Raw genomic sequence first — 13,513 nt, 5'->3', positions numbered from 1 at the left:
TAACAACACCTGCACAGGATCGGTACATCCGAACATCACACCTGCCATCTCTGTTAGTCACATGTCTGTGGAACTGTTCAGGTTGAATCTTGTTATGCTCATACAAATATTTACACATGTTAAGTTTGCTGAAAATAAACGCAGTTGACAGTGAGAGGACGTTTCTTGCTGTTTAGTACCCTACAGCAACTTGTATACCTTGTATGTGTGGAAGAGTTTCTTATGCCACAGAATGTGGAAAAGACCATCCTTTCTCTCCTTAGGTTTTAAGTATTAATGTCACATGCCCAAGTACAGTGAACTGCCTTTCTTGCAAGCACTAAACCCAACAATGCAGTAATCAATAACAATGTAATACTAAAAAATAACAAGGTAGAACAAAAATACACAAGAAATGAAAATAAGAAGAGCACGAGTAAGTAAGCATACTACATACAGGGTCACTCCGTTCCAGTATCATATTTACAATGTGCAGGGATACTGGAGCGATAGAGGTAGATACTTTTGTATATATAGTGTATGTGGCCACCCATTCAAATTAGTAGATTTGACTATTTCAGCCACATCCGTTGCTGACAGGTGTATACAATCGTGCACACAGCCATGCAATCTCCATAGACAAACATTGGCTGTATAATGGCCTTACTGAAGAGCTCAGTGACTTTCAATGTGGCACCGTCATAGGATGCCACCTTTCCAACAAGGCAGTTTGTCAAATTTCTGCCCTACTAGAACTGTCTCAGTCAACTAAGTGCTGTTATTGTGAAGTGGAAATGTTTAGGAGCAACAGGCGCAAAGTGGTAGACCACACAAGCTCACAGAATTGGACTGCCAAGTGCTGAAGCGTGTAAAAATCATCTGTCCTCGGTTGCAACACTCACTACCGAGTTCCAAATTGCCTCTGGAAGCATGGTCAGCACAATAACTGTTCGTCGGGAGCTTCATGAAATGAGTTTCCATGGCTGAGCAGCTGCACACAAGCCTAAGATCACCATGCGCAAGGCCAAGCGTCTGCTGGAGTGGTGTAAAGCTCACCACCATTGAACTCTGGAGCAGTGGAAACGCGTTCTCTGGAGTGATGAATCACACTTCACCATCTGGCAGTCCGACGGACGAATCTGGGTTTGGTGGATGCCAGGAGAACGCTACCTGCCTGAATGCATAAAATTTGGTGGAGGACGAGTAATGGGCTAGAGCTGTTTTTCATGGTTCGGGCTAGGCCCCTTAGTTCCAGTGAAGATGCATCTTAACGCTACAGCATACAATGACATTCTACACGATTCTGTACTTCCAACATGGTGGCAACATTTTGAGGAACGCCCTTTCCTGTTTCAGAATGATAATGCCCCATGCACAAATAGCGAGATCCATACAGAAATTGCTTGTCGAGATTGGTGTGGAAGAACTTGACTGGCCTGCACAGAGCCCTGACCTCAAACACCTTTGGGATGAATTGGAGCACCGACTGCGAGCCAGGCCTAATCGCCCAACCTCCCTAATGCTCTTGTGGCTGAATGGAAGCAAGTCCCCGCAGCAATATTCCAACATCTAGTGGAAAGCCTTCCCAGAATAGTGGAGGCTGTTATAGCAGCTAAGGGGGGGACCACCTCCATATTAATGCCCATGATTTTGGAATGTGATGTTCGACGAGCAGGGGTCCACATACTTTTGGTCATGTGTGGCTCAGTTGGTAGAGCATGGTGTTGGCAACGCCAGGGTTGTGGGTTCGATTCCCATGGGGGGCCAGTACGGGGGAAAAAATGTATGAAATGTATGCATTCACTACTGTAAGTCGCTCTGGATAAGAGCGTCTGCTAAATTACTCAAATGTAAATGTAGTGTATGTATGGGGTAAGGTGACTAGGCATCAGGATATATGATAAACAGAGTATCAGCAGCTTATATGAGGATTGTATGTGAGTGGTTGTGTGTTGAGTCAGTATAGATGTATATGCATATTATCCTCAGTCTAAGCCGTTTTTTTTTTTGTTTGTTTTTTCACGGGACCTCCTGTGTGCGTTCATTTTGTTATTGGGTGTTATAATGAAGACCATAAGCAGCGTGTGAGTTTCAAGTTTGGGGAAGCTTACAATTTCTCCTAACATTTCAACCTACTGTATCTACGTGCCAGTTATGATTATTTTCATATGTGCATTTTCGTGGAACAATTTCATTTCAATAATATTATTGTTTCCCAAAATTATTGTCACGTGGTTAATCATAATCTGAATTAAAATGATATAAATCTAAAAGTTAAAATTCAACTAATGCAGGAGCATCAGTCTTTGCCGTATGGACACATTGATACGCGGCTAAAGAAATTAGGGCGTGAAACTCAGGGAGCCTACGATGCAGTGGTAGGCCTATAACTTCCATCGTCAACTAAGTAAAATACAATTAATGTAACCAAATGACGGGGATTAACGGGAAAATTTACTAGGCCTACTGGTGTCTTGGAAATTCAGTACTGAGAGAGACGTTGTCATTTCTTCAAACAATCATCTTTATTTAATATCGATTAATTATTGCGATAATGAAACCGTCAACTCAACAGTCTTAAATAAACAATCAAAGATAAAACAATTCACACAATGAAACAATGAATGTGCAAGAATTGTCTGGAGAGAGTGGAGCACATTCTGGAGAGCTGAGTGCATGCATTCTGGAGAGGGAAGGCCATACCTTTGCCACACTTTTATTATACTCAAGACACATTATCTAAACACATTTTAGATGCTTTTCACTGACAGCAACAAACACAATAATCAGCTAGGCCTATTGCCACACGCGCTGCCCAAATTGCGGGCTTCCCAAATAGGCATAGGCCTACGAGCTTGTGATTTTAAATAAAGAAGATTATGATCCTCTGTGGCTAAGTCAAGCTCTCTGATAAAGTATTTTGAATGATTTTATTTAGACAGGAATAATTATAGAATTTTGGCAAACGTCAATTTACTTTAGAGGAAGTCAGCATCTGAACACTATGCACCCATAAACTTTCCTTTCTAATTCGAAACTGGCTGAAACCAGAGATCTGTATATAATGATGAAATGCGCATGTCTCCACCCTAGCAATGTGAGTCGTTGTCCCAAAGGCGGGAATGCAGGCGACAATCTTAGGTCTGCATATTATAGTATGCCCATAGAAACGCATTGGGCTTATTCAGGAAAGATTTTTGCAAGAGGGAACCCTCTCGCTTCGCCTCTCTGCTGAAACTTGCGAGCGAAACAGCGCCCCTCTCTTACTATATGTAGCCCATGTATTTGATGCTGTCTGGACAGAAAAAGTATGACATACTCCTTTTGTCCAGACAGCATCAGATCCATGGTCGACACATACTGAGACAAAGGGGCACCGTTTCACTCGCTCAGATTTCCGTGTCTTTCTGTGGGCACTCGTCTCGGTCAAATATATGATCAATATTTCAATATTTTATTTGGATGGGCAAGGAGGTACAGCGAGGGGCCTGCCCATAATGCTGGCCCTGGACAATTCTCAATCTAATATTGTATTTACTCATATGTAAAATTAGTTTTGATTTAGAACGGCCAATTATCAAATGGGCAGGAACAGGGGGAAAATACATGTCATCTGTGTGCACTTGAATAGTGAATGGAGGCTGCTTTCCCACATTTTCTTTTTCATTTTGTTTTCTTCAGTCATGCTGGCTACTCCAGTTATTTCACTCCACACATCAACCACTGTTTGAGGAGCATAAAGCCTCACGTTGGGGGACAGTCGATATTTCGCCCAAACGCTGTATGCCACGGGCTCTCCAAACCTGTTCCTGCAGCTACCCAGTGTGGTGGTAATAGGGTTACCACAACAGCCCTAGTGTTGATCTGATTAATTACGTTGGTCTTGTCAGGCTGCTGGTTCATATCTGTCTCAAAGGAACAACAATGCCTTTTCCGTACAAAAGCATGTCAGAGTACTGACCCAACCCTCTCTTCCTCCTTTAACTGTCTCTCTCTCTCTTCTACTACACAGGAGCTGGAGTTCCATTCCCTTTCCGAGGCTCTGTCCTTTGTGTCTTTGGTGGATGGCTACTACCGGCTAATAGCAGACGCCCACCACTACCTGTGTAAAGAGACGGCGCCCCCTAAGCTGCTGGAGGCCATTCAGAGCTACTGTCACGGCCCAGTTTCGTAAGTCATGTGTATGTGCGCGCACACACACACACACACGACCATGACTCAACCCATCTGTCCTCTCCATCTCTGTACTCAGGATGGAGTTTGCTATCAGTAAGCTGCGACGGTCTGGGAATCATAAGGGTCTGTACATCCTCCGCAGCAGCCCTAAGGACTACAACAAATACTTCCTGACCTTTGTAGTGGGGGTGAGTACAATGCATGATACTGGTGCTGTGTGACCTGATGGATTGAGTGTCCCCAGAGTCCCCTGACCCACTGCTCTAACTTTAAAACTAGAACTATCCATGTTTAGTCCAGAACAGACTTATGGTAGTTTTCACCTCATGTGTACATTATATAACCTTACTGTCAAAAGTGTGTGTCTGTCTCTGTATGTATCTATCTTTAACCTGTTCCACCTCTCTTCTCTGAAGCAGAGTGACAGTCAGGTGGAGTATAAGCACGGCCAGATAGTGAAGACCGACCAGGGAGAGTACATCCTCTCTGGGGCTAAGAAGAGCTTCAGCTCTCTAAGGGAGCTGCTCCACTGCTACCAGAAGGAGGCGCTGCGCTCTGACGGACACATCTTCAAGTTCACCAAGTGCTGCCCGCCAAAAGCTAAAGGTGAGAGGTCAGGGGATAAGGGGCAACAAGGGGTCATAGCTGTGTTTTTGTGTTTATAACAATAACATAAACTGTCCTACTTGATTTCATTGGCCAATGTTAGCAATTTGGGTAACTGTTTGGGCTGGCTCCCCAGCTACACTTGACTCTCGATCTATATTCTCACAGTAGTTTAATAAACAAATAATGCACTATCCTTCAAAAGAAAACATGACACACGGATCGAGGGAAGGATGAATGCAGCAAAGTACAGAGAGATCCTTGATGAAAACCTGCTCCAGAGCACTCAGGACCTCAGACTGGGGCGAAGGTTCACCTTCCAACAGGACAACGACCCTAATACTGAATACTTTCCAAAGTGCGATTTATAGGAACAGATTCTAATAAGATTTCATGTTGCTAAAATGCTGTCGGGTCCACTTTGAATGCAACAATGGTTCACACACAGAAGTTATTTTCAAAGAGATGGCTAACAACACCAAGTGCTGCAATAAAAAACACAGTTCCACTCACCAGATGATGATAATTTGAAACTTCTTGTTGAAAGTTATTCTTGAAAGGAAGAAGCTAACAAATTAGCAACAACATCGTCTTTGATACCTGCTGCAACCGCTGCAAACTAGCCGACAACAAAAGCTATCTAGACTGTGGGAAAACTACTGCTCGCTATTGCGCAGTGACCTGTTTCCATACGTTTTTGTAAAAATGGTCCCACCCAGTAAGTCAAAATGTGATTGGTGACATTTGGTCTTGAATTGGACTTGCATTTTTCCGGTCTTGGCTCGGTCTCGGACCTCTTGTCCCCCTTCCGGTCTTGACTCGCATACAAAAACAAAATGTATGTACCTCACTAGCTGCGTTCTACCCTACATTCACAGGAGTTACGGGGGAGATGAAGACAATCTCTTTATATACCCCTAACTCTACATGTTCATCTCTGTCCCATCTTCCTGCAGACAAGTCTAACCTGTTGGTCTGCAGGGGTAACCAGGGCGCTGAGGTACCTCCCTCCCCCTCCCTCCACAGACACATTAGCCAGATGATGTTCCACAAGATACGCAAGGAGGACCTTGTCATCGTAAGATACCTCTCTCAATCACTCTTTTTCTACCTATCTGTATTCCTCCTCACTCATTACTAAAATGAATAGCTCTGGTCAATTAGGTTGAGAGCAGAGGCCACTGGGTTCTGTACACACACACATACAAAAAATACTTCTGAAGAGGTGATTGGGGGCAGTAACAGACCTGCCACTTAAGCACCAGGGAATTGATTGTGTTCCCTGTGTGTTACAGAAAGATAGTCTGGGTCAGGGAACGTTTACTAAGATCTTCTGTGGCGTGAGGAAGGAGGTTGGGGACTATGGAGAGATTCACCAGATGGATGTCATCGTCAAGATCCTGGACAAGGCCCATCGCAACTATTCCGAGGTTAGTTAAGAAAATGACTCTCACATCAGTAAGATATTAATCCTAACTTGGTCTTTGATTGAAATCAATGCATGAAAAAGTGAAAATTCGATTTAAATCCAAGTTAGGATTTGACCCTAAGAGAGCTGTGGTGTTAAGGAGCTAGTCTTGATTTGACTTGAATACAAGTCTGCATCCGTTCTTGAAAGCAGTGGTGTAAAGTACTTAAGTAAAAATACTTTAAAGTACTACTTACAGTTGAAGTCAGAAGTTTACATACACTTAGGTTGGAGTCATTAAAACTCCACAAATTTCTTGTTAACAAACTATAGTTTTGGCAAGTCGGTTAGGACATCTACTTTGTGCATGACACAACAAATTATTCCAACAATTGTTTACAGATAGATTATTTCACTTATAATTCACTGTATCACAATTCCAGTATGTCAAAGGTTTACATACACTAAGTTGACTGTGCCTTTAAACAGCTTGGAAAATTCCAGAAAATTATGTCATGGCTTTAGAAGCTTCTGATAGGCTAATTGACATAATTTGAGTCAGTTGGAGGTGTACCTATGGATGTATTTCATTGCTGTGGATGTATCTCTTTGCTTGACATCATGGGAAAATCAAAAGAAATCAGCCAAGACCTCAGCAAAAATTGGAGACCTCCACAAGTCTGGTTCATTCATGGGAGCAATTTCCAAACGCCTGAAGGTACCAAGTTCATCTGTACAAATAATGGTACGCAAGTATAAACACCATGGGACCACTCAGCCATCATACCACTCAGGAAGGAGACGCGTTCTTTCTCCTAGAGATGAACGTACTTTGGTGCGAAAAGTGCAAATCAATCCCAGAACAACAGCAAAGGACCTTGTGAAGATGCTGGAGGAAACAGGTACAAAAGTATTTATATCCACAGTTAAACGAGCCCTGTATCGACATAACCTGAAAGACCGCTCAGCAAGGAAGAAGCCACTGCTCCAAAACCGCCATAAAAAAGCTAGACTACGTTTTGCAACTGCACATGGGGACAAAGATTGTACTTTTTGGAGAAATGTCCTCTGGTCTGATGAAACAAAAATAGAACTGTTTGACCATAATGACCATTGTTATGTTTGGAGGAAAAGGGGGAGGCTTGCAAGCCGAAGAACACTATCCCAACCGTGAAGCACGGGAGTGGCAGCATCATGTTGTGGGGGTGCTTTGCTGCAGGAGGGACTAATGCACTTCACAAAATAGATGGCCTCATGAGGAACGAAAACTGTGGATATATTGAAGCAACATCTCAAGACGTCAAAGCTTGGTCGCAAATGGGTCTTCCAAATAGACAATAACACCAAGCATACTTCCAAAGTTGTGGCAAGATGTCTTAAGGACAACAAAGTCAAGGTATTGGACTGGCTATCACAAAGCTCTGACCTCAATCCCATAGAGAATGTGTGGGCAGAACTGAAAAACCGTATGCTAGCAAGGAGGCCTACAATCCTGACTCAGTTACACCAGCTCTGTCAGGAGGAATGGGCCAAAATTCCCCCAACTTATTGTGGAAAGCTTGTGGAAGGCTACCCGAAACGTTTGACCCAAGTTAAACAATTTAAAGGCAATGCTACCACATACTAATTGAGTGTATGTTAACTTCTGACCCACTAGAAATGTGATGAAAGAATAAAAGCTGAAATGAATCATTCTCTCTACTATTATTCTGACATTTCACATTCTTAAAATAAAGTGGTCCTAACTGACCTAAAACAGGGATTTTTTACTAGGATTAAATGTCAGGAATTGTGAAAAACTGAGTTTAAATGTATTTGGCTAAGGTGTATGTAAACTTCAACTGTAAGTAGTTTTTTTTGTTGGTGTCTGTACTTTACTGTTTATATTTTTGACTACTTTTACTTCACTACAATCTTAAAGAGAATAAAGGACTTTTTACTCAGTGCATTTGCCCTGACACGCAAAAGTACTCGTTACACTTGGACAGGAAAATTGTCCAATTCACACACTTGTCAAGAGAACATCCCTGGTCATCCCTACTGCCTCTGATCTGGTGGACTCACTAACACACACATGCTTCATTTTGCAAATTATGTCTGAGTGTGCCCCTGGCTAAAGAAAAAAAGAATATTGTGCAGACTGGTTTGCTAAATATAAGTCATTTGAAATGATTTTTACTTTTGGTACTTAAGTATATTTTAGCAATTCCATTTACTTTTGATACTTATGTATATTTAAAACCAAATACTTTTAGACTTTTACTCAAGTTGTATTTTACTGGGCGACTTTCACTTTTACTTGAGTCATTTTCTATTAAGGTATCTTTACTTTTACTCAAATATGAAAATTGGGTAGTTTTTCTACCACTGTTGAAAGGGACAAGAACAAATACCATTGGCAAAACAAAATGTTCATTTGCTATGTTTGCATTTTCAAATGTGTCTGTCACCAGTCGTTCTTTGAAGCCGCCAGTATGATGAGCCAGCTGTCCCATAAGCACATGCTCCTCAACTATGGCGTGTGTGTCTGCGGGGAGGAAAGTAAGTGACATCCCACAATTCAGTTATACTGTTCCTCCCGCCTTTTCCTCTGATAGCCTACCTCTCCCTCCCAAACATAGCCCCTGAACTCTCCCTACCTCCCTGCCCTCTCTACAACAATGTTGACCTTAGACGACACTGACTGCAGAGACGGACAGTCTGAGGATCAGTGAAGGTGTCTATTATGATGGGATAAGGGTGTTTTTCTAATGGAGTCCTGCTGAGGCAGGATTAAACATAACAGGGTCATGTTCATTACGTAACAGAACACAAATGTGTTTCTTATTGGACAAGTCCAGGTAGTCCCTCCCTTTTTGTCAGTTTTCTTCCATTTGGTGCCTAATGAACATGAGCCTGGCCACATGGCCTGTGTTCTCTGTGGATTAGCATCAGGGCCAGCATTGGTCACCACACTGTCTGTCTGGACTAAAAGGCTTACAGTACCTGTGACCTGTGACTACTGAACGGACTGATGCCCTGGGTTAATCCTATGATGTAATGACTGGAGCAGCCAGCTAGTGCATCAAGTGCTGGCTCAGCATATAAAGCAGGCCTTGCTCTATACAATGACTGTACAAAACATTAGGAACACTTACCTTAAGTTATTCTTTAGTATTACATTGTTATTGATTACTGCATTGTTGGGTTTAGTGCTTGCAAGAAAGGCAGTTCACTGTACTTGGGCATGTGACATTAATACTTAAAACCTAAGGATAGAAAGGATGGCCTTTTCCACATTCTATGGCATAAGAAACTCTTCCACATATACAAGGTGTACAATAAGTGTCTGTAGGGCACTATAAACTGAGTGTACAGTCGTGGCCAAAAGTTGAATGACACAAATATAAATTTTCATTCTGCTGCCTCAGTTTGTATGATGGGAATTTGCATATACTCCAGAATGTTATGAAGAGTGATCAGATGAATTGCAATTAATTGCCAAGTCCCTCTTAGCCATGCAATTGAACTGAATCCCCAAAAAACATTTCCACTGCATTTCAGCCCTGCCACAAAAGGACCAGCTGACATCATGTCAGTGATTCTCTCGTTAACACCGGTGTAAGTGTTGACGAGAACAAGGCTGGAGATCACTCTGTCATGCTGATTGAGTTCGAATAACAGACTGGAAGCTTCAAAAGGAGGGTGGTGCTTGGAATCATTGTTCTTCCTCTGTCAACCATGGTTACCTGGAAGGAAACGCGTGCTGTCATCATTGCTTTGCACAAAAAGGGCTTCACAGGCAAGGGTATTGCTGCCAGTAAGATTGCACCTAAATCAACCATTTATCTGATCATCAAGAACTTCAAGGAGAGTGGTTCAATTGTTGTGAAGAAGGCTTCAGGGCGCCCAAGAAAGTCCAGCAAGTGCCAGGACCGTCTCCTAAAGTTGATTCAGCTGTGGGATCGGGGCACCACCAGTACAGAGCTTGCTCAGGAATGGCAGCAGGCAGGTGTGAGTGCATATGCACGCACAGTGAGGCGAAGACTTTTGGAGGATGGCCTGGTGTCAAGAAGGGCAGCAAAGAAGCCACTTCTCTCCAGGAAAAATATCAGGGACAGACTGATATTCTGCAAAAGGTACAGGGATTGGACTGCTGAGGACTGGGGTAAAGTCATTTTCTCTGATGAATCCCTATTCCGATTGTTTGGGGCATCCGGAAAAACGCTTGTCCGGAGAGGACAAGGTGAGCGCTACCATCAGTCCTGTGTCATGCCAACAGTAAAGCAGCCATAGACCATTCATGTGTGGGGTTGCTTCTCAGCCAAGGGAGTGGGCTCACTCACAATTTTGCCTAAAAACACAGCCATGAATAAAGAATGGTACCAACACATCCTCCGAGAGCAACTTCTCCCAACCATCCAGGAACAGTTTGGTGACAAACAATGCCTTTTCCAGCATGATGGAGCACCTTGCCATAAGGCAAAAGTGATAACTAAGTGGGTCGGGGAGCAAAACAGGAAACTCCCCAGACCTTAATCCTATTGAGAACTTGTGGTCAATCCTCAAGAGGCGGGTGGACAAACAAAAACCCACAAATTCTGACAAACTCCAAGTATTGATTATGCAAGAATGGGCTGCCATCAGTCAGGATGTGGTCCAGAAGTTAATTGACAGCATGCCAGGGCAGTTTGCAGAGGTCTTGAAAAAGAAGGGTCAACACTGCAAATATTGACTCTGCATCAACTTCATGTAACTGCCAATTAAAGCCTTTGACACTTATGAAATGCTTGTAATTATACTTCAGTATTCCATAGTAACATCTGACAAAAATATCTAAAGACACTGAGGCAGCAAACTTTGTGAAAATTAATATTTGTGTCATTCTCAAAACTTTCGGCCACGACTGTACAAAACATTAAGAACACCTGCTCTTTCCATGACATCGACCGACCAGGTGAAATCTATATCCGTTATTGATGTCACTTGTTAACTCCACTTCAATCAGTATAGATGAAGGGGAGGAGACGGGTTAAAGAAGGCGTTTTAAGCCTTGAGACATTTGAGACGTGGATTGTGTATGTGTGCAATTCAGAGGGGGAATGGACAAGACAAAAGATTTAAGTGCCTTTGTATGGTAGTAGGTAACAGGCGCACCGGTTTGAGTCAAGAAGTTTAAAGCTGCTAGGTTTTTCACGATTAACAGTTTCCCATGTGTGTTAATGGTCCACCACCCAAAGGACATCCAGCCAACTTGACACAACTGTGGGAAGCATTGAAGTCAACATGGGCCAGCATCCCTGTGGGTAGATAGAGATGGAGATTGGATGCTTTTACCCAACAGTCCTTATTAACCATAGAAGCTTGGAAATGGCTTGCCCTCATCGTGGCAATATGGAGTTCTATGGCAGTTTGAAGTCCCCTTTTTGTACACTTTGGCACGTGTCACTGTATTGTGCTGTGGTAGTACAGCTGTGATTGTTGAATTATAATCCTTTGCTTTTCAGACGTGATGGTGCAGGAGTATGTGAAGTTTGGGTCCCTGGATACATACCTGAAGAAGAATAAGAGCTCTGTGAACATCACCTGGAAGCTAGAGGTGGCCAAGCAGCTAGCCTGGGCTATGCATTACCTGGTAAGACCAATCAATCAGTTGTACAGTAACACATTTAAAAAGTTTCATTGCCACATACACCACATAGGTGCAAACAATGACCTAGTAAGACCCTAATCATCATCTGCTAGAAGGACCTCCAGGGTTCACACACAAAAAATGTATGCAATCACTGTAAATCGCTTCGGCTCAAAATGTCCGCTATGTGACCTGGGTGGTCTAGCAGTCTGTGCCGCTGCCTACAACACACATACCAGCGTTGACATGGGTTCGAATCTGAACCACAGTCCACTGTGAAGCTTGACGATTAGTTGACTATTTCAATCAGCTGTGTAGTGCTTGGGCAAAAATGTTACATGCACCCCTTGAGGACCGAGTTTAGGAAACCCTGGTCTACTGTATGCACACTCCTATCTTTCCCCCTTTCTCTCTCCTTTCTGTCCAATAAAACATATAAAATACAACTGTGTGTGTGTGTGTGTGTGTGTGTGTGTGTGTGTGTGTGTGTGTGTGTGTGTGTGTGTGTGTGTGTGTAGTAGCACCATAATGGTATTACTTTTATTTGCAATCTGCCACAAATCTGTCTGTCATATTCTTTGTGTAACAGGAGGATAAGAACCTGATCCATGGAAACGTGTGTGCCAAGAACGTCCTGTTGATCCGAGAGGAGGACAAGAAGACTGGGAACCCTCCCTTCATCAAACTGAGTGACCCTGGAATCAGCATCACTGTCCTGCCCAAAGATGGTGAGCACCAGCTCTTGTATCAGTTATTACAAAGATATCCTAAGAAATTATACTTTACTGAACTTTTGCATGTTCTTTACAGTGCATTTACAGGGCATTTAGAACCAAACAGGTCTTCCCCAGGCGGTGTTGATGCAATGTATTCACCGCGTATAAAATATCTCAAAGGAAACAAATACTGCATTGTTAGAGGACACTCCTCTCTTCGCCACCCCTCCTCTCTCCTCCACCAAGAGGAGATACTAGGAAATAAATCAAAAAGTGTTAACCATGCAGAAAGCATGTAAAGGTAGAAACTCCAGACATTTTTCAAAGCACTTTTCTTTAAGTAATGTCGGCTATTTTTGTGGCTATTGCACAGTGGCAATGCTAAAAACGAAATAAAAAAATATCCTTTAACATATACAGTTCTCTCTCCGATGCATTCTCAACCCACTCCTCGCTCCCTCTCAACCCTCACCTGAAGAACGGTAGGGTAAAGCTGACTACTTTATAGTCCATTGTCACAGGGAAACTCATCCTCCTCCTTCTTCTTTATAACCTCTAGTCTTGGTGGAGCGTATCCCCTGGGTGCCTCCAGAGTGTATAGAGGTGCCTAGACACCTGACTCTGGCCACGGATAAGTGGGCCTTCGGCACAACCCTGTGGGAGATCTGTAGTGGAGGAGACAAACCACTCAGCACACTGGACTGCTCCAAGGTAAAGACTGGGGGAGGTGTTGTTGTTGGGCAATTCATATTAATCACAGCAATAATAGTTAATTTAGTTGGAAAGCCATGTCCGAGCCAGAATGGCCCATAGGGCAGGAGCCTATCTCCTGTTTCTGTAGCATTGTTTGTATAGCACACTGTAAATTATACCGAAATATCAAGGTGGTTCACAAGCAGGAAATCAAGTGAAAAGCTTTTGAGATGTGTAGGGTTTTGTTCCTCTGTTGTGTTATGTTTTGAGGGCCATAGTTTATGTGGTCTTCTGAAAATGTGTATAATGAATAAATCTATTATT

At 42.9% G+C, this 13,513-nt stretch overlaps 1 protein-coding gene across 6 annotated transcripts in view; it reads left to right on the top strand.

Moving 5' to 3' along the window:
• LOC106561486 (tyrosine-protein kinase JAK2) overlaps positions 1 to 13,513 on the top strand; it is a 75,834-nt gene that overhangs the window by 55,082 nt on the left and 7,239 nt on the right. For 5 of the 6 annotated variants that reach the window (XR_006757033.1, XM_014125491.2, XM_014125511.2 and 2 more), the window contains 9 exons: positions 3,992 to 4,149; positions 4,232 to 4,343; positions 4,572 to 4,761; positions 5,718 to 5,839; positions 6,057 to 6,191; positions 8,623 to 8,710; positions 11,656 to 11,783; positions 12,370 to 12,508; positions 13,056 to 13,207. Coding sequence is in view for 5 of the 6 variants with exons in the window: in XM_014125491.2 (XP_013980966.2) it covers positions 3,992 to 4,149; positions 4,232 to 4,343; positions 4,572 to 4,761; positions 5,718 to 5,839; positions 6,057 to 6,191; positions 8,623 to 8,710; positions 11,656 to 11,783; positions 12,370 to 12,508; positions 13,056 to 13,207 (1,224 nt within the window). In the remaining variant the exon portion in view is untranslated. The remainder of the gene's footprint in view (positions 1 to 3,991; positions 4,150 to 4,231; positions 4,344 to 4,571; positions 4,762 to 5,717; positions 5,840 to 6,056; positions 6,192 to 8,622; positions 8,711 to 11,655; positions 11,784 to 12,369; positions 12,509 to 13,055; positions 13,208 to 13,513) is intronic. The other variant, XM_014125501.2, reaches the window with a different exon arrangement.

The sequence above is a fragment of the Salmo salar genome, chromosome ssa01, assembly GCF_905237065.1.
Source record: "Salmo salar chromosome ssa01, Ssal_v3.1, whole genome shotgun sequence".
In the NCBI taxonomy this organism is placed as follows: Eukaryota; Metazoa; Chordata; class Actinopteri; order Salmoniformes; family Salmonidae; genus Salmo; species Salmo salar.
The sequence above is the reverse complement of the archived record's forward strand: the minus strand, read 5'-3'. Positions and strand labels throughout refer to the sequence as shown.